The sequence below is a fragment of the Mytilus galloprovincialis genome, chromosome 2 (assembly GCF_965363235.1).
Source record: "Mytilus galloprovincialis chromosome 2, xbMytGall1.hap1.1, whole genome shotgun sequence".
Classification (NCBI taxonomy): domain Eukaryota; kingdom Metazoa; phylum Mollusca; class Bivalvia; order Mytilida; family Mytilidae; genus Mytilus; species Mytilus galloprovincialis.
In genome coordinates, this window is record NC_134839.1 from 18,709,825 (window position 1) to 18,737,216 (window position 27,392).

At 32.6% G+C, this 27,392-nt stretch overlaps 1 protein-coding gene across 2 annotated transcripts in view; it reads left to right on the top strand.

Moving 5' to 3' along the window:
• Positions 1-273: 273 nt before the first annotated feature.
• LOC143063043 (uncharacterized) overlaps positions 274-27,392 on the top strand; it is a 73,071-nt gene continuing 45,952 nt past the window's right edge. Inside the window, exons 1-6 of one of the 2 annotated variants that reach the window (XM_076234959.1) lie at positions 274-439; positions 10,010-10,132; positions 10,989-11,183; positions 13,583-14,510; positions 15,150-15,204; positions 21,399-21,525. In XM_076234959.1, the coding sequence (XP_076091074.1) occupies positions 377-439; positions 10,010-10,132; positions 10,989-11,183; positions 13,583-14,510; positions 15,150-15,204; positions 21,399-21,525 (1,491 nt within the window). In that variant the 5' untranslated portion in view covers positions 274-376. The remainder of the gene's footprint in view (positions 440-10,009; positions 10,133-10,988; positions 11,184-13,582; positions 14,511-15,149; positions 15,205-21,398; positions 21,526-27,392) is intronic. The other variant, XM_076234960.1, reaches the window with a different exon arrangement.

The following is a 27,392-nucleotide window of genomic DNA, read 5'->3' on the forward strand; positions in this document are numbered from 1 at the left end:
ATCCGCCACTGATTTAGGCCATACAGTATCTGTTGTCAGTGTAGCGATAAGTGAACACAACAGGGTCCAGTTTATAAGGCCAGGTGACTGCTAAAAAGGGTGCTATACAAATATTCACAGTACTTTTAGACATCTTTGACTTTTCTTCCTTGTTCTAAAATCTATTTTTTTTATTGTTTATAAACAACATTAAATCTTGTTAATTAACGGTACGTAGCTGTCTGTGCTGTCTCAAAGAACTGGAACGTTATCCGACATATCTGCTCTTCAGTACGAAGGGTTGAATGTTAATTTCATTTTTCCCGCAAAACTCGAGTTTCGCAAACCGTGCGAAAGAACATGCGTTGATGTTGTATGACCTGCAAAAAACAGAAGGATGAGTTTGTACTGTTCTGAAGTTGCTGTCTTGCATTCTGCGTTTGCGCTAGTAGAAAAACAGGTACTTTTCGTTATTGATAAGGGGAATTATGAGGATAGGAATGTCATAAAATCTCAGTGACAGTTCACAGGCACTTGAAACAGCCTGTGGACAGTATTGCACAATAGCAAGAAATCTTCAATTGAAATTTAACACAAATTATTTGACCCATTTCAAATTTTTAGATCTTTTCCACATCTATTTCAAAAACCAATATTATGTCAAAATTTGATCACAATTCAAATTCACTTATTCAGTCAGTATCAAAATTGAATATTGTGTCCAAACTATAACTTTCACCAACTGTTTTACCTCTGTGGTTGGTTGTATCAGACTGTGCTCAGCTAAGCATATTAAGTTGTAAAATACACTTACAATATAATATTATTTAATAATCAATGTTTAAAAGTCACCAATATGCAATGGGCTATTCCAGACCCCTAAAAAAAAATCCATGGAAATATTTTTCACCATTTATACCAAAATTTTCTGGATTTCCAGATTTTAAACACGTTATATAGCTTAAATGTACTGGAATTTTTTTCATACTGCTGTCAATTTGTCTGGAAATTTAACTGTTAATACAAGGATTTGTATAGTGAGAAGATTGGAATCGCTTTGGGTCGATCAGGCCCCACGTCGATCTGGCCCCACATTGATCCGGCCCATATGTCATGTATGTAAAGTCGATCCGACCCCAATAAAAATATATTTATAAGGAATAAAAATAAAGATATATATTAATTGTAATTCATAAATGTTTATGATTTTTATTATAATGTGAAAGGTGTACGGTAAAAAAAATATAAAAGGCCATTTGTTTGAGAACTTGGAAACAGTCAAGATCCTCACCCCTTAACCAGATATACTCATGTATGGGACTAAATAACAAATCAAATGAAATATAGGGGGAGTCCCTGTGGTCACTCCACCCCTCCTGTTTGAGAACTTGGAAACAGTCGAGATCCCCACTTTTAAATTAAACCATACATTGTATAATATATTTTCATGTATGGGACAAAAGAACAAATCAAATGAAATATAGGGAGAGTCCTAAGGGTCACCCTACCCAATCATGCCTGTTTATAACTTGGAAACAGATTAGATCCCCACCCCTCAACCATATATACATGTATTCATGTATTGGACAATATAACAAATCAAATGAAATATAGGGGAAGTCACTAGGGTCCCCCACCCCCTCCTGTTTTAAAACTTGATAAAGGTCGAGATCCCCACCCCTAAACCATATATATTCATGTATGGGACAATATAAAAAATCAAATGATAAATAGGGGTAGTCCGTAGGGTCACCCCACACCCTCTTGTGTGTGTTTTGATAACTTGTAAAAGATTGAGATACCAACTCCTAAACCATATTCATTCCTGTTTGTCATTTCAAAAAGATTGAATGACATACAAGGTCAATCGCATAGGCGTCACATATGCATATATCACTTTGCTAGACCTAACACCTGTCATTTTATTCCAAACTTACACATCATGGACTGGGGTGAAGGTGGGAGTCATTTACTATGGACAGGTCAGTCAGACATCACCATTGATCCCTGTAGTAGTAAACATTTGTTTTGTCTGATTTGTGTCTCATAACTTTTGTACTGTAGAACACAAACTCAGTTTTCTTTCCAAAGAAGCAAGTCCATTCATACTTTTACAAGCTCGTACTTAAGTCAACTTGAACAACTAACATTCAACTAATACGAACATTAACTATTAACTAGAAAAACTGCAATCATTGTGAATTTGTACCACTGCAGACTCATGACCACAAAAAAAATATATACTTGATATATGCGTTGCTTTTGAAAACCTTGATAAAATATGAATTATTTGCCTTAATGATCAATTCATTAAATGAACATAAATGTCCAATTATATATGAATGTTTAATGTTTGTTCTTTTAAATCTTAAAAAAAATGAAGCAACATTGCCACAGTTTTCATAATCATGTTTGCCTTGGTTTTTGGTTAACTGCCAGGGGTGTGGAAATGCTATGCCCGACTCGCCCGACTCGTATATTTGAACAACCGGACAAGTAATTATTTTTGTCTTGGTTGCCCGTGGACAAGTAAAAAAATATACAAGACAAAGTTCAAATCCAACAAAAACATAAAATTAATTTCAAAACGTATAAAGATGTTTAATTTATGTAAAAGAAACCAATGTTCAGCAAGTAAAAACATCAATGTTCATGACGATAAATATTACAGGACCAATATTACTTAACGATACTGAAAATAGATCGATTACCAAAATAAATAAAAATCAGTATGCGAACCCGAGTCGCCTAACATTGCATTGGCTTTTTCCATTGACCCGGGATCGTCGATTAGGTTTTATCCATCATTTACCGGAAGTGTCATTTCTTTAAATTTTGTATCGAGATTCAGATTGATAAATACTAAATAAAAAGCTGGGCAGGCAAGACAAAAACAGTCATGAGTCGTTTAGAAAACCTTAAATGCAAATGGAGGACACCAAGTATTTAAAAAAAAAAAACGGGAGCGAGAATTTCAGACATGGTGGATATCAGATTGCCCCTGTCTATCTATGGAAATTCGGAAAATAAATTAAGTTTTTGTCTTATTTATAGACGAAAGGTCAACATTATTTGTTGTCAACGTGGTGAATAGAAGGGACGCTTTAAAGTCCATCAAGACAATAATAAATAATCAAGAAAAGAACAAGTTTGTCAGTGGAGAGAAACACCACAAAATCTATAGTTTATCTATTATTTAGTTTACATTTCTTCAATCACTGTCCTCAAATTTAGTATATGTACATTTGTACCTACTGGCTACAATTTTTATTCAAAAACTGCTGCAAAATTGTCCTTTACATGTCATTTCATTGGTTGGTTTGCTGTTAGGTTTCTGTCCCATTCAGGATTGGTGTTCCCGATTTCAATTGTTAGTGATGCACAACTGTGCTAAGTAAGAATCGTATATTATCTTATAATTTATCTAACAAGAAATACTTCAATATTTATTGGGTTCATCAGCTAGGGCATTTTTTTTCCAGACAAGTAAAATTTTTAGTTTTACTTGCCCAGGGACAAGTGCTCACAACAAATATTTCCACACCCCTGACTGCCTACAGTGCTTACACCGCTTTGATTTACTGTTATTGGCAATGAAGTTACCCTCATTACAACCCTCAATTGGCATTTTGGTAACAAAGTTTTATTTTTACTCCTTTGACCGAATGGTTTGAGGTGACAGTCTTTCATATATTTTTACAGCTCCTGAAAATGGTCTCATTAATTAGTGACAAGAATAATCTTAATGACAAGAAGAAAAATTAGCATCTAGAAAATTTATTTACTTTTAAAACAATAAATTTATAGAAAATAAATCATCTGATTATACTAAGGATTCATTAAGAATAGAGAAGATGGATATTATCAGGGTTCTAGGAATTTTATTTTGAATTCATGGAAAAGTTGGTTAACAAAATTCACTTTCCCACAAGTCTAATGAACTTATCCTTAATTTTATACTACATGTAATATGTTTTCATAAATTGAAAGATATACAAATCATTTGAGGTGTAATACCACCAAATCATGGTACTTTGTCACATCCACTTGTATACGAAAGTAGGTCTAAAAAAATATTCCCTTGAGTTTGACAGTTGTAGGTAATTAATCCTACATTTTATTGCAGTAAAAACATTTCTGTGACATTAACAAATGTCTTGGGTATTTCAAAACACCATTTTAAGCGCACCTAAAAGGCCAAGTGAGCTTTTCTCATCACTTGGCATCCGGCATCATCTGTCGTCTTAACTTATACAAAAATCTTCTCCTCTGAAACTACTGGGCCAAATTTAACCAAACTTGGCCACAATCATCATAGGGTATCTAGTTTAAAAAATGTGTGGCGTGACCCGGCCAACCAACCAAGATGGCTGCCATGGCTAAAAATAGAACATAGGGGTAAAATGTAGATTTTGGCTTATAACTCTGAAACCGAAGCATTCAGAGCAAATCTGACAGGGTTAAATTGTTTATTAAGTCAAGGTCTAGCTGCCCTGAAATTTTCAGACAAATTGGACAACAGGTTGGTGGGTTGCTGTCCCTGAATTGGTAATTTTAAGGAAATTTTGCAGTTTTTGATTAATATCTTGAATATTATTATAGATAGAGATAAACTGTAAACATCAATAATGATCAGCAAAGTAAGATTTACAAATAAGTCAACATGACCGAAATGACCAGTTGACCCCTTAAGGAATAATTGCCCTTTATATTCATTTTTTACCAATTTTTTATACGACCGCAAAAATTGAAAATTTTTTGGTCGTATATTGGTATCAAGTTGGCGTCAGCGTCTTGTCGTCCGAATACTTATGATTTTCGCACTATAACTTTAGTTTGTCAATAGAAATCTATGAAATTTAAACACAAGGTTTATGACCACAAAAGGAAGGTTGGGATTGATTTTGGAAGTTTTGGTCCCAATAGTTTAGGAATTAGGGGCCAAAAAGGGTCCAAATAAGGTTTATTACCATAAAAGGAAGGTTGGGATTGATTTTGGGAGTTTTGGTCTCAACAGTTTAGGAATAAGGGGCCCAAAGGGTCCAAAATTAAACTTTGTTTGATTTCATCAAAAATTGAATAATTGGGGTTTTTTGATATACCGAATCTAACTGTGTATGTAGATCAGAGATGCAAACATTTTTTTTTTCCTGTCAGACAATGGGGCCTACAGGGTACCAAGTTTTGCCAGACCCATCAAATTTCTGCCAGACCCATATTTTCACTCAAAAATCAAATGAAATTATGGTATTGAACAAACGTTAATTTTGATTTTGTTGATATTATTATTATTTTAAAATAACCTGTGATTCATAACAATTGTATTTTATTGAATAATACATTACATAATATTGATCTGATTAAAAGTTATTCTTCACAAGAGTACTTGGAAACAAGATAGTCATTGGTAGTTTCATTCTGTTCAAATTCAAAATCTGACTCATAGTCGTACAAAGACCGCTTTACAGCTTGATCAACTTGAATAGGTGACTGGTTTGGTCTTTTACCGGGTTTCGACCCACTTACAAATTTTATCGGCCATGACATATTTCCTGAACTTATCAACTATGCTTAATAGACCTCCTTCCTAGAGAGCGAATTTCTAAAACAAAAAACTTGACGGAAATACGGAGAATTGTTCGGGGCGAGATGGACAAGGTACGAAAGACTATTACTGGGCGGAAATACTGGTTCCCGGAGTTAGAAAATGCGGGGGAACAGGACATTTACTTTTATTAAAGATGATCGCAATTTTATAAACAAAATACTCTGCCGGGGCCGACGGGGATTTCAGTTTTGGCGGACCCAAGCGGACTTAAATATTGCCGGCCATCAGGTCCTGCACAGCTACGAGTTTTGCCGGACCTGCATAAATTCTGCCCCTTAGGTCCGACGGGTCCGATTATTAGTTGCATCTCTGGTAGATTCTTAATTTTTGGTCCCGTTTTCAAATTGGTCTAGATCTACATTATGGTTCAAAGGGTCCAAAATTAAACTAAGTTTGATTTTAACAAAAATTGAATTCTTGGGATTCTTTGATATGCTGAATCTAAACATGTACCCAGTATTTAGATTTTGGATATTGGACCATTATAGGCAATGTCCAATTTAAAATTTAAAGTTTTTAAGTTTAAGTTCTTAGACCACATTCATTATCATGATTATGTGTCAGAAACCTGTGTTGTGTCAACTATCTAATCACAATCCAAATTCAGAGCTGTATCAAGCTTGAATGTTGTGTCCATACTTGCCCCAATGTTCAGGGTCCAACTCTGCGGGTGTATAAAGCTGCAAAGCATCTGGTTTTCTATAGTACTGGACAGGATAAAACTTTACTCATGCCAAGTATTTCTTTATTTGAAACAAAGATAAATTCTGCAGATTTTTTGGAAAAGTGCAAATTTAACAGACTAATAGGGGAAAATCAATGGTGATATTTCACCTTGATAGAATATATTAATTTTATTTTGAAATATGTTAATTTTAGTTTAACACATTATCTATTTGTGAAATTTCATCAGTAAATCAAAATGTATTGGCACAAAAAAGTCATTTCATTACAAGCAGAAAATCAATTTAAGATCCAAATTTTAAGGGATCTCAAGGGTATAATTCCATTTTTTTTTTGCATTTTTTTTCTACCAATTATCTTGATCATAAACCATAGCTTTTATTCTCATGCTTCTCCTAAATAAAAAAAAAAACCAATTTAATGCACATGTTTCAATATTTTTTATTCAGAATGATTAATAGTTCGTTTTTTTGTCACTTAATTATACTTTTTTCCCTAAAATTTTCTTTTTGTTGCTAATTTATTTCTTCTTGATGCTTCTTGTCTCTAATTAATAAGACCCCCTGTAAAAAATTGTGATTGTTATAATGGTAATAATATACGACAGGTATATATACGTCGGTGGCAGATCCTGAAATTTTCATAATTAGGGGCCCACTGACTGCCTAAGAGGGGCCAATTCAGTCATGCTTCAGTGATTCCCTATATACATGTAATCATGATAATCAACCAAATTTTTTCCCAGAAAAGTGGAGCCCCCCTCTCCTTTTCAATTCAATTCAAAAGCTTTATTTATAGTCGGCATGTTACATAACAAATAAACATAAGCTCTCTGAGCTTTTATAACCGACAAATGCATACATTTACATACCGTATTCGGCAGTGTATAGTACGCATTTATGGATAGTCCGCACCCCCTTTTCATCCCCTCAAAATCGAGAAAAAAAGTTTTGTTAAAAAAATGAATTTTTATTTTTTTTTACTGTAAAAGTCTAGTTCACTGTACAAATACATGTATTTTATAAAAAAAAAAATGATTATGTTTTATTATTTATTTCATGAAAAAAAATGAAGTGGTAGATCTTTTTATCAGGTTATTAATAATTTTATAAAAGTATTTATTAATCATAAGATCCCTTTTAAAATCAACATTTGTCTAAGTATGTCCAAGCTGATCATGCTGATATATAATATTACAGAAATAATTTGAATATTATGGTACAAAAGAAAAAAAGAGATCAAACATCTAAATTAATCAAAATTTTAAAACTATTTAATCTTATATAATGTTTTCATTGATCATGTTGTTTTATTGACTGGGGTTATTATATTTAACACCTGTCAAAATTTGACATCATTATTTAATTGCTACACACCCATACTTAATCCTTAATTACCCCTCTTGATTACCTATGCAGGATGTCACACCTTTACTTTGAATACTCAATTTTGAAGAGAAAAGTTATAAAGGAATAAAAATTAAATGTAGTGAATATAATAAACTTTTTCAATATACATTATTAATGCAGAAAAAACGAAATTTAAAAAAAAAAAAATTTTTTTTTTTTTTATAAATTTCGAAAACCGTCCATAGTTGTGTATAGTCCGCACCCCTTGTACAAACTACATATTTAAGGGAAAAAAGTGCGGACTATACATGCCCAATTACGGTAACCAACATACACAATACAAATATTAAAACATAAAAGACATAGAACATACATTTCATGCACATTTAGGCTGCACTATTTAAATACTATATTCTATACATGCATAAGAATAAGCACTAAAAGCAAACATAAAAACTAAAGCACAGCATTCACAAATTATAAAAAGCTAAGCAAACATTCACAAAAAGCAGCACTATTATATTTCAAGCTGTAACATAAAATAAATAAAACTAAGCACATGCATTGTAATGGCATGAGTTGCCATTCCATGAGTTTATTAGACTCTTGAATTGGGTAAAAGATGTTTCAGTTCTAAAGTGGTTTGGCAGCAGAATATCTGAAAGATTTCAAGCCATACCTTGTTGTTCTTACGTCAGGTATTTCAGCTAAATTTTGGTATCTGAAAGAATATTTTGTTTTTTTGATATTTATATGATCATGGAGGTACACTGGATTTTCATGATTGACTGTTCTAAAGACCTCTATTGCCATGGTTCTTAGGCGTCTTACTTTAAGTGATGGCATTTTTGATTTTAAAAGTAAGTCTTCATATGTGCTATTGTGATCCTGGTAAATGAAGCGAAGTGCTCTTTCTTGTACTTTTTCAATTTTTGTAGTGTTGGCCTCGCTGCAGAAATGCCAGGACAATGAGCAGAAATTAAAGTTTGACATAATAAAGGAGTGATATATTGTTAGTTTTCCAAGTTTGTTCAAGTATTTGCTAAGTCTTTTTAAAACATTTAGTTGTCTAGATCTGGATGCTTTTTTGCAGATGTTTGATATATGCGTGTTGAAATTTAGTTCAAAGTCAATGGTGATGCCTAATAGTTTGACCTCTTTTTCACATTTTATTTTGTTACCTGCTAGATCAAATGTAATGTTTTTGCCCATTGTTTTTTTGCCAATTGCCAAAGCTTGAAATTTTTCAGGGTTTGCCTTCATTTGATTGGAAGAAAACCATTCTATCAGAGCCAAACTGTCTTTTTCAAGTGTGGAGATAACGGTGTCTATATCTCTATTTGCATAAGATAATGTGTTGTCATCAGCATAATTGTAAAGTGAACTGTTTGTGGTGAAGTGAAATATGTCATTAATGAAGATGTTAAACAGTATAGGACCTAGAATAGAACCTTGTGGTACTCCTTAATATATGTTTTGCCAATTGCTCAGACTAGAGCCAACTCGAACACATTGTTTCCTGTTAGATAAGTAATTTTTAATGAGTTTTAATGAGGAAGTTGAAAGACCATATGCCTCAAGCTTAAGCAGTAGAAGATCGTGAGGGAGACAATCGAAAGCCTTAGATAGATCCATTAGAATTGAGCCAATAAACTTATTTTGATCAAGTGCCGTTTTCCAGTCTTCGATGATTCTGAGTAGAGTAGTTTGACATCCATATTTTGGTCGAAAAGCAGATAAGTATGGATAAAAGTGTGTATTGAAGTATTCAACTAGCTGGTTGTAAGTTGCTCGTTCAAAAAATTTTGAAATTGCTGGAAGTATACTTACTGGTCTATAGTTGCCCACATCAAGTACATTGTTCTTTTTATGCAGTGGTACAACTTGTGCCTCTTTTAATTTGTCTGGAAAAGTGGCTGATTTTATAGTCTTGTTTATCAATTCAGTTATTGGTTTTGTGATAACTGGTTGTGCTAGTTTTAGAACTTTAACTGATATGCCATCTATTCCTGTTATCTTTTTTATGTTTAATTTTTTAAGTTGTTTATCTACAAATTCATTTGAGATGGCACTAAATTTAAATTGGCCGCTGTACATATATTGTGATGGGTTCCTATAATGACTTATTAATACATGTATGAGGAATGAAATAGAAGCTAAAGGAGGCAAAACAAAATGCAATGTAAATATAATTAAGGAAAAACATTAAAACTTGCCAGAATATTCATTTAGTTGAATCTGGGCAGTATTTGAAAGGAGAAGAAAAAAGAAAATTGCACTATTTGTCTGATGTAATGAAAGATATTATTTCTCTTTTGCATTTATTTTTTTAAGGTAATACACATACAGTTTCAACTAACTTAAATCCTGTTTATTTTATTGTTTTCAGATTGGGAAAGAGAAATTTCAAACAATCTCTAAGGAAAATTGTGAGAGTCCTGTTAAAATAGTGTGTAAGGCATTAGAAGAAATAGTCCATGGCTTAGAAGAAGAAAATACAACAGAAGAACAGGTTATTTTTTTTCTACAGCATATATATACTTGCCAACTTTTGAAAATCACCATACCTAAATCGTGAAAGTTGGCAGGTATGCTACAGTTATAGATTAATTATATGTATTAGTATCACAAGTTTAGAAATAAAATATATAAGTTGGTTTGTACAGAAACTTGCAAAATCCTGCATTCTGAGAAGGAATATTAAACTGCAGGAATTGCAAACACGATTTAAAAGATTTGTAAACAAAATTGAAAAAAAACATGCTGTGAAACCAACAAAATCTTGTGACAATGTCTTTATACAATTTGAAATTTTAGAAGTGAAATTAGGAAAAAAGAGCATATTCATGTTTGGGATTGGGGCCCAAATTCAAAACCAAAATGATGGTTGGTAAATTAAATCCCTGGGTACTTTGTTTATAAAATCTAACCCAGCTTGTCTGACCTCTCCTGACAAAGGTACATTTATATTCTTAACTCATTCAATATGTACATTTTGTAACTGTTCTAAATATGTAAGTACTACTGTGGATTCAATATTATTTGTTCCAATTTTCGTGGTGTTACTTAGTGAGTACCATCTTCTCTAGCCAAGGGTTTCGACGATCCACTCCCGCTCTTCGCTAACCTTTGGCTAGCGAAGATGAGTGGGTACATGTGAACCACAAATTCAAATATTCAACTAATTTAACATAGGCTTTGTATGCAGAGAAGGGCAAAGCCACAGAATTAAATATCCTTGAAAATGCTGGTTTTCTTCATCAATTCTCAAAAAATTGATAACTGAGAAAATAAATAAATCCACAATAATTTTCTGCCTGACTTCAGTCAATCAATCAATCAATCAATCAATTGAGTATGAATTTCAGATAGAATGGCAGGAGAAGTTACACGATATGCTGCTGTACAAAGTTTGTCAGTCATATGACACAAATCAGCCAATCATTGATGAGAATTCAGTTTTAGACAAAACTGATATGGTAACACAGATTTTTCCATCTTTCGGAATAGCATTTTATACTGAAATTATAAAGAGATGTGGATGGACTATTATGTTTTTATCTGTAAGTGTAGTATAAAATGTTGTCTGTTATTAAATTTTGATCAATTTGAAAGATAATATATACCATAAAGCGGTTATTTCACGGGTGTAAATTTTCAAGATTTTCATTGAATAAGGTATACAAAATATTTTGGCCGATTCAAATTTTTTATCAATACATTCCCATGTGCACTATAAAATTGGCGGATTTTATTTTGGCAATTTGGTTTTATCCGTGAAAAGAATCGAAAATGTACACCAATGCGAAAATAACCCGCTTTACAGTAATAGGGTAAATACTATAAAAAATATCTCAGTTAATGTAAAATTTGTTAACGATATTTTGTTAAATATAAAAACTGATATAAGTATGTAGTAATGGCATATTTAAAGTTTATGTCATTAGGCAAATATTTTTAGCTCACCTGGCCGAAAGGCCAAGTGAGCTTTTCTCATCACTTGGCGTCCGTCGTCGTCCGTCGTCGTCGTCCTGCATTAACTTTTACAAAAATCTTCTCCTCTGAAACTACTGGGCCAAATTTAACCAAACTTGGCCACAATCATCATTGGGGTATCTAGTTTAAAAAATGTGTCAGGTGACCCGGCCAACCAACCAAGATGGCCGCTATGGCTAAAAATAGAACATAGGGGTAAAATGCAGTTTTTGGCTTATAACTCAAAAACCAAAGCATTTAGAGCAAATCTGACATGGGGTAATATTGTTCATCAGGTCAAGATCTATCTGCCCTGAAATTTTCAGATGAATCGGACATTTCGTTGTTGGGCTGCTGCCCCTGAAATGGTAATTTTAAGGAAATTTTGCTGTTTTTGGTTATTATCTTGAATATTATTATAGATAGAGATAAACTGTAAACAGCAATAATGTTCAGCAAAGTAAGATCTACAAATAAGTCAACATGACCAAAATGGTCAGTTGACCACTTAAGGAGTTATTGCCCTTTATAGTCAATTTTTAACCATTTTTAGTAAATCTTAGTAATCTTTTAGAAAAATCTTCTCCTCTGAAACTACTGGGCCAAATTTAACCAAACTTGGCCATAATCATCATTGGGGTATCTAGTTTAAAAAATGTGTCCGGTGACCCGGTCAACCAACCAAGATGGCTGCCATGGCTAAAAATAGAACGTAGGGGTAAAATACAGTTTTTGGCTTATAACTCAAAAACCAAAGCATTTAGAGCAAATCTGACATGGGTAAAATTGTTGAACAGGTCAAGATCTATCTGCCCTGAAATTTTCAAATGAATCGGACATTCTGTTGTTGGGTTGCTGCCCCTGAAATGGTAATTTTAAGGAAATTTTGCTGTTTTTGGTTATTATCTTGAATATTATTATAGATAGAGATAAACTGTAAACAGCAATAATGTTCAGCAAAGTAAGATCTACAAATAGGTCAATATGATCAAAATGGTCAGTTGACCACTTTAGGAGTTATTGCCCTTTATAGTCAATTTTTAATTATTTTTCGTAAATCTTAGTAATCTTTTAGAAAAATCTTCTCCTCTGAAACTACTGGGCCAAATTTAACCAAACTTAGCCATAATCATCATTGGGGTATCTAGTTTAAAAATGTGTCCGGTGACCCGGCCAACCAACCAAGATGGCCGCCATGGCTAAAAATAGAACATGGGTGTAAAATGCAGTTTTTGGCTTATAACTCAAAAACCAAAGCATTAAGAGCAAATCTGACAGGAAGTAAAATTGTTGAACAGGTCACGATCTATCTGCCCTGGAATTTTCAGATGAATCGGATAATCGGTTGTAAGGTTGCTGCCCCTGAATTGGTAATTTTGAGGAAATTTTGCTGTTTTTTTGTTATTATCTTGAATATTATTATAGATAGAGATAAACTGTAAACAGCAATAATGTACAGCAAAGTAAGAACTAAAAATAAGTCAGTATGACCAAAATAGTCAATTGACCCCCTAAGGAGTTATTGCCCTTCATAGTCAATTTTTAACAATTTTCTTAAAATTTGAAGATTTTCAATAACATTTTCCACAGAAAGTACTATTATAGATAGAGATAATTGTAAGCAGCAAGAATGTTTAGTAAAGTAAGATCTACAAACACATCACCATCACCAAAACACAATTTTGTCATGAATCCATCTGTGTCCATTGTTTAATATTCACATAGACCAAGGTGAGCGACACAGGCTCTTTAGAGCCTCTAGTTATTGTTTTTATGGAAAAGTATTATTTGGGCTAGAAAGAAGCAGTGTTTGACATTTATTTTAAACTTGTCAATATACGTCAATGTCATTTTGTTTGACTCATCGTTGAAGGCTGTGCTGTAGTTACCTATAGTGCTTTGTAGGGAAATTCTGATGTCTCTAAAGTAGGTATACACATTTGAAATGTTTTTTTAAATTAAATATAAGTTTCTTAATATTTTGCAGAGATTAGAAAGCTTACCTATAGAAATAGCAAGAGACATCTTTAAGGACGTTCTCCGTGTTTCATCGACTGATATGAATGACAGTGATATAACTTTGATGTTAGAACTACTGGATTTTGTTCTGTCAAGGTTGTTTACAAAGTCATGTGATGAGACATTCTTATCTCCATTCTCTGAAGAGTCAACAGAAAGAAGTTTAAATGTGTCTGCCATTGTCACTACATTAAAACATTTTCAAGATTATGATCTAGGAAAATTTTATGACAATGTATCGAATGAAAATGTGATATTTCACATTTTATGTAAGAAAACACTTCTTCAGAACTTTTTGTTACAGTTGTTTTTGTTAGGTGTTATATCCATCCCCTCAGAGAATCTCAATTTAAACAACTTGAAAAGATGGTTTTATTTGAATATCAGAGGGAAAGAAATCAATTTCAAGGACAATAAATATACACAGCCATCTCTGAAGTTTTACAAAAACAGTAATCTTGGAAAATACAGCAAAACATCAAAGAAAATGGTTGTATTGGAACTTGATTTGGAGTCCATTCAAGTTTTACAGAAGACTTTTCCCCTGGAGATGTGGACCTTAGTTGTCACTAGACTTCTTCGTTTAGAAATATGTAAAAGTGTATTGGATATTACACAGTCAGACTCTGTATTAACCACAATTCAATTATCAAAATGTCCGCTCCAAATAAGCATGCCTGACAACACCTCTGATAAATCCAAAATTAAATCAAAGAAAATTAACTTGGAATGTTCTTTATTGAACCTTGTTGCCATTAATTTTCATGTATTTTCTAAACACAAATTTCTCACCCCTGAAGATTTAGCTATTTTGAGGAGAAGTGAATCAGATATTATTGACTTTGATATAGAGACTATGATATGGAGATTGGAAAAAAGACAACCAGGATTTAAAGGTAATAACTTTATAAGTTATTAGATACTTCCATGATAATTTCTATTCAAGGAAATTACACAACATCTACTTAGTAGAAGCGCTTAATACTAAAATTGGGTGCATGGACAACAATTTTACAATCCTATATAAAAAGCATTTATTCTTACAATTACATTTTTACGTCAATGATAATTTCTATTCAAGGGAAATTTCACAACATCTACTTAGCAGAAGCGCTTATAATACTAAAATTGGGTGCATGAACAACAATTTTACAATCCTTTATAAAAAGCATTTATTCTTACAATTACATTTTTACGCTATCACCATGAAAATGATCTATTTGTTCAATTTTTCTATGCACTGTTTTAACATTGTCACAGATAGCAGGTGCAGTCATATATATTGAATTTTAAACGTGAAAAAGTATGATATAGGAGTGTCTTGGAATTGTGGTCGGACAATTAAAATTGCGGATTGAAATAGAACATACATGTTATGTTATTGTTTACATGTACAAAATGCCATGTTTATTTAAATTTTTTTATTCACTTATTTTGCTGCATTTTTTTATATTGCAGTTAAAATTTTGTAATAAACATCTGTTGAAAAGGGTCATAACCTTATACTTGTACATGATACCTTAATTATATTTCAGATTGCATAGAGGAGCTGTTAAAAAATAAATACACAGAATACTGGACAGATAGCGAGTATGATTAACTTGATTAACACGACTATATCATCTGACATTCAAAGTTGCAATAAGTCAAAAATTCACTCTGCTTTTCATATTAGGAATGGCATCCATCTAAGTTTGACTTGACAAAACATCATCTTTTAAGCCATCAATTGCAATATGTTCTTTATGTGGATTGTAATGTAGAAGTCTTTATCATTTCAAGGTTAATATGTCATAAAAGCATAGGTGGTGTCTCCCTTTATGAAGGAGTACAAATGTAGGTCCAGTTAGACACCTTTTTGGCTTCAAAATATAGAAGTTTTACAAAATTGTTAAAATGTAATTTTTAGCTTTTGATCAGAAAGTAGAATACTTATGTTACATAAATATGGGCTGTTTTTGACCATACAATGCACATGTATTTTGTACTAGAATCATTTAGTCATGTCGTTTCCGTCTTAAATGGAAGTGACCGCATTTTTGTTCATTCTTAATATTTTAATGTAGGTTGTATTTGATGATAATACGTAACATATATTAAGGTTGAAACTAAACAGGGATGCGGCCACTTTCATTTTTGACAAATTAAACCATCTGAAAAGTGATATATATATATTGTAACGTGTTCGCAAACCGGTGAGAACCTTTCTAATCAACCAAACCAACCACCAAACCAGACAGACACCAACAACGAACCAAAAGAATTTAACAGGAAATATGAAGGCTCAGAATACATGAAATAATTACTGATACTGATACTGCTACTGCTACTGCATATCACACATGTCAAATATAGTTTCTAGGTCAGCGTAGTCTCCTTTTTATGTGTGTTTGTGTGAGGCGGATTGTATTTTTATATGTAATGTAACAAGGTATCAGATTCGTCTTTACGTTGATGCTCTGAATGCAAACCCAAAATCGTTTCAAGTGTATAATAACTTTTATTCACCAGACATAATATTAAAAACAACTGGAACGTGAAATAACAGCAATAAATCTCTTAAAACAACAATCAACAATTAACAATAGTCCGTATAGATTAGACGGACATAATTAGATAATACTCTAAAATAGCTACACCAAAAATCAACATTCAGGAAACACAGATTATATCAGCAACTCTAATAAATAAGTCTCTATTTCGTAACTCTCTTTTTATATTATAAAAAAATATATAAACAGCCACCCTACTATTCGAAACAAACGGCCACTTTTGCCGAGTTAACGCACCTTTTCTATTTAAAGTTAAAATTCATTATTAAACTTTATTCTCTTTAAAACTATTAAATTTCTGCCTCCGTTAAAAACTGGAAACTGGAACAATTAAATGAACTGCATAAATAATTATATTGCATAAATATTGCAATATTCTGGAACTTAAAAGATATTAAAACTTCTGCTTTAGAAAGACAACTGTACCTTGAAATTTATGAGAAAGTAAATAAAGCTGCTAGCCGGCGGCAGGGACAAGCTGGAACTGACGTAAAATACTATAAATCTTACGCTAGTGTTGTTATTTCGCGTGAGAAATATTCCAAATATGGGGTGAAATCAATGACCTAATAAGGAGACTTCCTTATAAGGTACATATCTTTGCACTAAACGTCTGATCAAATGACGTCGATACAGCCCAATAACTACGAAAAGGTGCGCAACGTCGGTGCAAAAATAGTTCATAAGAACTTATTACAATAATCGAAATAAAGCTCTCTTCTAAATAAACTTTACATAAAATACTCTAACATGTGTTCCTAATTTGAAAAACATACAAAACTATAACTACAACATGTTCAGGACAGTCTACATATTATACGATTTCTAGGGTCACTATATTTATAATAATACTCGTGACTTCCGGTAACAATGAAAGTGAAAGTAACGTACAATTAATCAAAAGATGCCGGTAAGAAAACAGACGTTTTCTATCGTTCTGGAACATACAATATTAAAACGATTAAACAATATATAGGTAATAATGAAATAGAATACACACATTTACTGCTTTAATAAAATAATACAAAGTACGGTTGGCAGAAATATAGAGAAAACTATGTAGACAATATCAATAAAAATCAAGGCACTGCTATCTGTCAAAAACGTCACATTACCCCCTCCTTACAAACAGAGGTCGCCCCGACCGCGGGTTATACACAACCAAATACGGTAACTGTCGCTACCTGATTTCACATTTAGTTCCAAGTTATACATACATTATTATGAGCTAACATTATGACAATATCCATTGTAGATAATAAAACAACACTATTTGAGCTTTAAAGTTGTAATGGTGTCCAATATAAATTGTACCCACACATTTACCCGTAATCATTTTAACAACCCATATACATGTAAACTACAATTTTCTTTATTATTCCCTCCCCCGTTTTAAATTCTGTTTTACAATTTCGAACAATAAATATAATAATTATACATTCAGTCCATAGTGGTTTCATGATAACATATCACTACTAGAGAGTCCACTAAATATCTTCTTCGTTGTCATCAGGATTATAGATCTATGTAGACGAGATCTTGAAATTAAAGTTCTTGTGACTAACGTACACATGGTACACATATATATAAATATACAAATCAAATATAATATGTACCCATACTTTTATTACATACTTTCATATTTTGATAAAGTTATTACTAAAACCATTACATTTCTATAATATGAACTACACTTAAACATATTAATTTTAAATTCTAAACTTCTATTTTTGAAATACAATTTATAAAAACGTACCACCTATCGTTTACTTATCTTACCAAAAGTTACTAGATAATTGTAAGCTTGGCCTACAACCAACACCAATCTTGCAATTACTGGTGAGCAAGATACTGACTAGACAGGAGACATATCAGGAACTAAACAGGATACAGTCAACATGAGAGACATGACGATAACTGGACAGGATACATACATGACAGGAACAAAACAGGATACAGTTGACACGAGAGACATGACGATAACGGGACAGGATACATACATGACAGGAACTAAACAGGATACATACATGACAGGAGCATAACAGGATACAGTCGACACGAGACATGCCAGTACCTGAACAGGATACAGACGGAACATCAACAAACCCACAATTTTATTTGTTTCAACTTCATGAGAGCAAATAGAACCTACATACTCGTACACAGCTGCAATCATATTGTTTTCTGTAAAACTTGCTTACTTATATATCAATAAGTCTCAGAGGAACAAAACCATATTCCGATTTAGCTATAGTACGAGCTACCAGTAGACCCTGTTCTATCATACTAGGACTTACAGGTTCTATGAGAACAAGACAATCAATAAATAAATCACCCTCTATAATTGCGATTTCAGAATCCGCTGGAACAAAAACATTTTCAGCAACTCGATTCTGCAAACCTACTGCTCTGCGCTTTCGCTATTATATTTAATTGCCTTGCCGTTCCAACACGTAGAATTTCACTTTCAAGTTTAAACTACATTTATGCTTGGACCGGACAAAATTATATAAAAATCAAATCTTTATATTACTAGTGACTCAATATCAGCCAGTCATCTCATGTTTTATAATTTAAAACCAATATCAAAAATAAATTCAGCCTTTCCCAGGAGGCGTACAATAGTTACCACTGGCCATTTTAACCGATTTGTAAATTCAGGTCTATCTGTCTCAGGAATCTGATCAAATTTCCAAGAGTTTAAAACAATAATAGTAGAACCTGTATCGATCACACAAGTAAAAGGAATACTTGCCGCCCGAGCATATAAAAATATAAAATATTATAAAAATTACATTTCTTTAAAATGAGGAGGAGGTGCACAATTCGGCAATGATGTAAATGTCACTGCCACCAGCTGACAAAATCTGGTACCTGCCCCGTAGCCCCGCCGGCCCCTGCAGAAGCACGGTCGAAGTCTCACCCCTTTGATGCACAGGCTCAAGTACTCTCCCGGGTTACTGGAACCCCTCTGTGGACCCCTCAGCAGCATTAGCGCAACCCTGATCTAAGTAGGGTCCAAAGATCAGTACTACTAATCTGGTGTAGCCCCTTGTTGCCCGATGCCGCCAGTGCGCGATTACTCCGCCCCTGCACCTGCCTAGGCTGTGAAGGCGGATATAGAATATCCACAGAGTCCGAACCATCTAGCTCTACCCTAAACTCCTCGCTCAATTTCACAAACTGCTCAAGTAATTCTGCATATTTCCCTTAATTTCTCACCGCCATCTCCCTTATCTGCCTCCCCTCTAGTCTCATGAGAGGGGTTGAGTTCCAGTCGTCCCTACCACCAGCACCGGTATGATTTTTTAAAGCCGCTGAAGTGTTCTGTCTGTCATCTCTCTACTGATACACCACTGCCCTCTCACCAATTTGAATCACCAAAAATAAAAAATAAACAAATGTATGTTTATACCGGATCTTTTTATTCTACTTTGAAACTGTAGAATCCTGTCGACGACGCCAAATGTAACGTGTTCGCAAACCGGTGAGAACCTTTCTAATCAACCAAACCAACCACCAAACCAGACAGACACCAACAACGAACCAAAAGAATTTAACAGGAAATATGAAGGCTCAGAATACATGAAATAATTACTGATACTGATACTGCTACTGCTACTGCATATCACACATGTCAAATATAGTTTCTAGGTCAGCGTAGTCTCCTTTTTATGTGTGTTTGTGTGAGGCGGATTGTATTTTTATATGTAATGTAACAAGGTATCAGATTCGTCTTTACGTTGATGCTCTGAATGCAAACCCAAAATCGTTTCAAGTGTATAATAACTTTTATTCACCAGACATAATATTAAAAACAACTGGAACGTGAAATAACAGCAATAAATCTCTTAAAACAACAATCAACAATTAACAATAGTCCGTATAGATTAGACGGACATAATTAGATAATACTCTAAAATAGCTACACCAAAAATCAACATTCAGGAAACACAGATTATATCAGCAACTCTAATAAATAAGTCTCTATTTCGTAACTCTCTTTTTATATTATAAAAAAATATATAAACAGCCACCCTACTATTCGAAACAAACGGCCACTTTTGCCGAGTTAACGCACCTTTTCTATTTAAAGTTAAAATTCATTATTAAACTTTATTCTCTTTAAAACTATTAAATTTCTGCCTCCGTTAAAAACTGGAAACTGGAACAATTAAATGAACTGCATAAATAATTATATTGCATAAATATTGCAATATTCTGGAACTTAAAAGATATTAAAACTTCTGCTTTAGAAAGACAACTGTACCTTGAAATTTATGAGAAAGTAAATAAAGCTGCTAGCCGGCGGCAGGGACAAGCTGGAACTGACGTAAAATACTATAAATCTTACGCTAGTGTTGTTATTTCGCGTGAGAAATATTCCAAATATGGGGTGAAATCAATGACCTAATAAGGAGACTTCCTTATAAGGTACATATCTTTGCACTAAACGTCTGATCAAATGACGTCGATACAGCCCAATAACTACGAAAAGGTGCGCAACGTCGGTGCAAAAATAGTTCATAAGAACTTATTACAATAATCGAAATAAAGCTCTCTTCTAAATAAACTTTACATAAAATACTCTAACATGTGTTCCTAATTTGAAAAACATACAAAACTATAACTACAACATGTTCAGGACAGTCTACATATTATACGATTTCTAGGGTCACTATATTTATAATAATACTCGTGACTTCCGGTAACAATGAAAGTGAAAGTAACGTACAATTAATCAAAAGATGCCGGTAAGAAAACAGACGTTTTCTATCGTTCTGGAACATACAATATTAAAACGATTAAACAATATATAGGTAATAATGAAATAGAATACACACATTTACTGCTTTAATAAAATAATACAAAGTACGGTTGGCAGAAATATAGAGAAAACTATGTAGACAATATCAATAAAAATCAAGGCACTGCTATCTGTCAAAAACGTCACAATATATTATTGCATATTTTATAGATTTTTCATATTTAAGCTTGAATTTGAGCATCTTTAATGACTAAATTAGCTGGTTCTATATATACAGTGCTGGTAACTTGTTTATTATAAGACATTTCTTGGTAATTTTGTATGTCTGAGTTGTATGTAATTAATTATCTTGATCATTTATGTCTAAATTTGGACATGACTGCAAATTAAGCTACAAATATGACTTAGTCAAGACTTGTTTTCTATGCACACATATCATTTGCATATGAACATTTTCATTACAGGCTCATGAAAACGTTACATAGAAACCTTGATTTATTATCAGTGGATGGGACTTTGTACAAGATGTATGACCTTGTAGTTGAACTTGAATCTGCAGTCTCACAGGAAGATGTGCTAGCTGTAAGTAAGGTTGGTTCTTACCTCATCAGTATGAAAATAAGAAGATGAGGTATAATTGGGAATGAGACAACTCTTCCTCAGAGATCAAAATGATGTTAAGTTAGCAAATATAGGTCACTGTATGGCTTTTGGCAATGAATGAAACCCATATATCAAAGCTAGTTATGAAAGCCCCCCCCTCAAATGCAAATGTAAAACAATTCTAAAAGAGAAAACTTATCAACTCAAAATGATTGAAGTACATGTACAAAACAATCAACAAATATGGTATACAGCAACAAATGATAACCACTGAATCACAGGCTCCTGAATTGGGACAGACATAAACAGAATGTGGCAGGGTTAAACATGTTACCAGGCACCCACCCTCCCCTTGATTTAGGACAGTAGTGCAACAGTCCTACACAAGAATGAAGGACATAAAATTATAAACAAATAATAAATTTTGAGAATTTCAACAAAGAAAAACACGCTTAAATGCATGCTATTGGATTTGGGACAGGCACATATAGAATTTGACAGGGTTAAACATGTTTGCTGGCAGCCGAACCCGCTATTACCTATTGTATTTTTAGCTCACCTGGCCCACCCAAGATGGCCACCATGGCTAAAAATAGAACATAGGGGTAACATGTAGATTTTGGCTTATAACTCTGAAACCAAAGCATTTAGAGCCAATCTTACAAAAAAAATTGTTTATCAGGTCAACATCTATCTGCCCTGAAATTTTCAGATGAATCAGACAACCCGTTGTTGGGTTGCTACCCCAGAATTGGTAATTTTTCTGTTTTTGGTTATTATCTTGAATATTATTATAGATAGAGATAAACTGTAAACAGCAATAATGTTCAGCAAAGTAAGATCTACAAATAAGTCAACATGACCAAAATGGTCAGTTGACCCCTTAAGGAGTTATTGCCCTTTATAGTCATTTCTTCCAATTTTTCGTAAATTTTTGTATATTTTACAAAAATCTTCTCTGAAACTACTGGGTCAAATTTAACCAAATATATCCTTAATCATTATTAGGCTATCTAGTTTAAAAATGTGTGTGGTGACCCAGCCAACCAATCAAGATGGCCACCATGGCTAAAAATAGAACATAGGGGTAAAATGTAGATTTTGGCTTACAACTCTGAAACCAAAGCATTTAGAGCAAATCTGACAGGGTTCATTTGTTTATCAAGTCAATATCTATCTGCCCTGAAATTTTCAGATGAATTGGACTACTGGTTGTTGGTTTGCTACCCCCAATTGGTAATTTTTAAAGAAATTTTCGGTTTTTGGTTATTATCTTGAATATTATTATAGATAGAGACAAACTGTACACCGCAATAATGTTCAGCAAATTAAGATCTAATAATAAAAAAAATAAAAAAAACATGGCTGCCAAGAGTGTGACACATTAATTTCAGCTCCTCAATTTTGGTGTTTTTGAAGTGATTCTATACATTGTTGCTATTGGAAAATTACATATTTAGGATCCTCTACATATAAGGATTCAGGATTTAGCTGTTTTATTCTTTAGAATTCTGCATTTGGATTTATATTTGCATTTTTAGTGTTTTTCTGTGTGAAACTAAAGGATTGTAAAAACTGTTCATAGAGTCAATATGCCTAGAGACAATTTAGGTAAAAACTTGAATAAGACAGTACAAACACTTATTGCCCCAAGGAAGGATTTAACCAACAAAGAGAATAAAGAGAATAAAGACCACAAAGAAGGAAAGGTAAAATCTGGTGAGAAGGCCTCAAAACAAGCTAAAAGAACATTGTCTGATGTTGAGAAGAGTGAAGAAAGTGACAATAGTATGAATCTCAGCTCAGATTTTAGTGGTATTAGTAAAGACCTTGGGGAAATAAAAAGTGCTTTGAAGGATAACATAAAGAAAGATGATTTAACAAAAGCCTTGGAAAATCTTGTTAAACAATCAGACATTGAACAGATTGTTACAAATATTGTAGAAACACTTTTAGGAACTCTAAAGAATGAGATTAAAAAAGAAGTCAATGACAAAGTAACAGAAATAACTAACAAACAAAACACAGAAATTCAGCTATTGAAATCCCAAAATAGTACTTTAAGTAATCAGTTAGAGGAACAAAATACTAGATTAAATAGTTTAACAATAGAAATGGAGGATACTATGAACAAATCATATTCAGCATTGTCAATGGCTAATTACAATGAGCAATATTCTCGAAAATTTAACATCAAGATGGTAAACTTCCAGACAGAAAATGATGAAAATCTTAGAGAGTCTTTTTTAAAAACAGTGAAAGATGACCTAGATTTAAAGCTGGAAAAGAGAGATATAGTGGCAATACACAGGCTGAGGTCTTACAAATCTGGAGTATCACCAGTGATTGTTAAAGTGGTGAATAGTGAGGTGAAAACAGCAATTATGAGAAAAAAGAAACAAATGAAGAACCATGTGAAATTGTATGATGACATTACCATAGAAAATAGAGATCTACTGAAGGGACTACGACACCATAAAGACATTGATGTAGCATACTATTACAATGGATCTGTATTTGGGAAGACAAAAGATGGTCTCCAAATTATTTTTGACATTTTTGATGATATAAGCTACAGAATTGAATATGAAAGAACCAAAGATGTGAACAATGCAAATGGTGAAAGTTAGATATCTTCAACTTTAACCGTGAAACTATTGATATAAACATTTCAATATTACACTTTTGTCTTAAATATGTCATATCATTATCATATGGGTCTTTTGGTTTTTTTTTCTTCTATTACATCATGTCTATATACTTACAAAGATATTTTGTGTTTAATTTGAAACCAATATTTTATCTAAAACGCTAGATTGATTTAAAATAGACTATAAAATATGCAATATGTGTATATAACAATATTGTGGTTATCTCCCTTAGGTAACCAAAGGGAAAGACTGTTTAAGATATGGTAAAAAAAAATCATGCCAATTATTTTATAACAAAACTGTGTACTACACAATTTAAAACAAAGACTTGTTACACAGCCTTAAAATCTTTGTATATAATTAGTGAAAAAGGTTCAAAACACCAAATGTGTAACAATACAGTGGTGACCATGTCGGACAATTTTTTTGATTTTAATTCTGGTTATACAAGATACTGTGTATCTTGTCTTACTTTTCAGCCTTTAGTCTTAATTTTTATATTAATATATATTTGGTCTCTATGTTTGCTCTATATTATATATTTGACAATGTATAAGAATTATGGAAGGTATTAAAATTTTGTCAGTAAATTGCCAGGGTTTAGGCGATATTGGTAAAAGAAGAGATATTTTTGATTACTTGCGAGATAAAAATTGTAATATATATTGTTTAGAAGATACTCATTTTACTCCATCACAAGAAAATGATATTGAAAACCTATGGGGATACAAATGCTATTTTAGCTCATTTTCATCAAACTCCAGAGGAGTAGCAATTTTTTTCAAAAATAATTTTGAGTTTCAAGTTCATAGAGAAAGAAGAGATTTATATGGAAATTATCTTGCATTAGACGTAACAATTGAAAATCATAAGATAACCTTAATTGCTATTTATGGTCCAAATATGGACGATCCAGGTTTTTATGAAAAAATATCAGATATCATTGAAGATTTTGAGAATCAGTATTTTGTAATCTGTGGTGATTTTAATCTTGTGCTTAATCCTGAAATAGATTATTACAATTACTTACATGTAAACAATCCAAAAGCCAGGTTAAAATTATTGGAAATTATAGATAATCAAAGTATGGTTGACCCATACAGAGAACTATATCCAGATAAAAGACGTTATACTTGGAGAAAAAAGTCACCACTGAAACAGTCAAGGCTAGACTTTTTTCTCATATCTGATGTGTTATTACCTTCTTTAAAAGATTCATATATAGAATCAAGCTATCGATCAGATCACTCCATCATAGTTTTGCATTTAGTATTTAATGATTTCAAAAGGGGAAAAGGACTCTGGAAGTTTAATAACTCATTGCTATCTGACCAAGAATATTTAGACACAATAAATGTAAAAATTGAAGATATAAAAAATCAGTATTCTGCAATACCACTTTCAGAAAAGCAGAACATTATGAATTCAGATTTTTTATTAAATATTGATGATCAATTATTTTTGGAAACCTTATTAATGGAAATAAGAGGTAAAACTATAGCATTTAGTAGCTACAAGAAAAGAAAAGAGAGGGACAAAGAAGAAAATCTTACAAAAGAGATTCAAAGGGCAGAAGAAAATATTAACAGCAATACTGACTTTCAGAGTCTTGAGGAAAAAAAACAAGAGCTTAAAGACATTAGAGGGAAAAAATTAAGAGGGAGTGTACTAAGATCCAAGGCAATATGGATCTCAGAAGGTGAAAAACCTAGTAAATATTTTTGTAATTTGGAATCTAGAAATTTTACGAATAAAATTATCCCTAAAGTGCAAAAAGATGATGGAGAAATGATTAATAATCAAAAAGATATTCTCAAAGAGGTTAAATTTTTTTATCAAGAGTTGTACTAAAAAAAAAATATTGTTACAGATAAGATTAAGAATTTTGATACTGTTTTTGATAAATACAATGTTAACAAATTAACAAATGAGGAGTCAGGTGATCTAGAGGGTCCAATCTGTCTACATGAGGCATCAAATGTTTTAAAAGCAATGAAAAATGATAAAAGTCCAGGATCATCCGGTTTTACAGCTGAATTTTTCAAAGTTTTTTGGGGAAAAATTGGTCCATTTGTAGTAAGATCCATAAATTATGGTTTTGAAAAAGGTCAACTCTCTGTTACACAGAGACAAGGTATAATTACATGTATACCTAAAGGAGACAAACCACGACAGTTTCTTAAAAACTGGAGACCAATTACGCTCCTAAATACTTCTTACAAAATTGCATCAGGGGTTATTGCTAATAGATTTAAAAAAGTATTGGGAAGTTTGATTGATCCTGATCAAACTGGCTTTGTACTAGGTCGATTTATAGGAGAAAACACAAGATTGTTATATGACTTGATGCAAATTGCAGAAGAAAAAAACCTACCAGGACTTCTCCTATTTGTCGACTTCGAAAAAGCGTTCGACTCATTATCATGGGATTTTCTACAAGAAGTATTAAAATTTTTCAATTTTGGACAATCTATTTGTAATTGGGTGAGAATTTTCTACTCTAATATTAATTCAGCTGTAAACCAAGGGGGTAATTTATCAGATTTTTTTAACATTGAACGGGGTTGTAGACAAGGCGATCCGCTTTCTCCTTATTTGTTTATATTGTGTGCTGAAATACTAGCTATTAAGCTTCGCAATAATAAGAAAATAAAAGGGTTAAAATCTGTTAGTATTGAAAATAAATTGTCTCAATTTGCTGATGATACTGCTATTATTTTGGATGGATCTGAAGAATCTCTAATGGAAAGCATGAAAGACCTTAATTATTTTTGGGAAATCTCAGGTTTAAAAATTAACTACAGTAAAACCCAGGTTGTATGGATTGGCAGTATGAAATACAGTCAGAATGAACTTTGTACTAGCTTAAACTTATCATGGGGTAAACATAATTTTTCGTACCTTGGAATAGACTTTGATGTAGATTTATCAAAGATGATACGATTAAATTATGATAAAAAAATATTGGAGATTGAATCTCTTTTAAAGCAATGGAGCAAGAGAAACTTAACTCCAATTGGGCGTATTACAGTGGTTAAAACATTGGCATTACCAAAGCTAATCCATCTGTTTTCATCATTGCCAAATCCAGACTCTAGATTTATTAAAAAACTTGATAACTTGTTTTATAGTTTTGTTTGGCAAAAACCAGTTGGTAAAGTTAAGAGAGAAACATTAGTTAAAGATTATTTTGAAGGGGGTCTA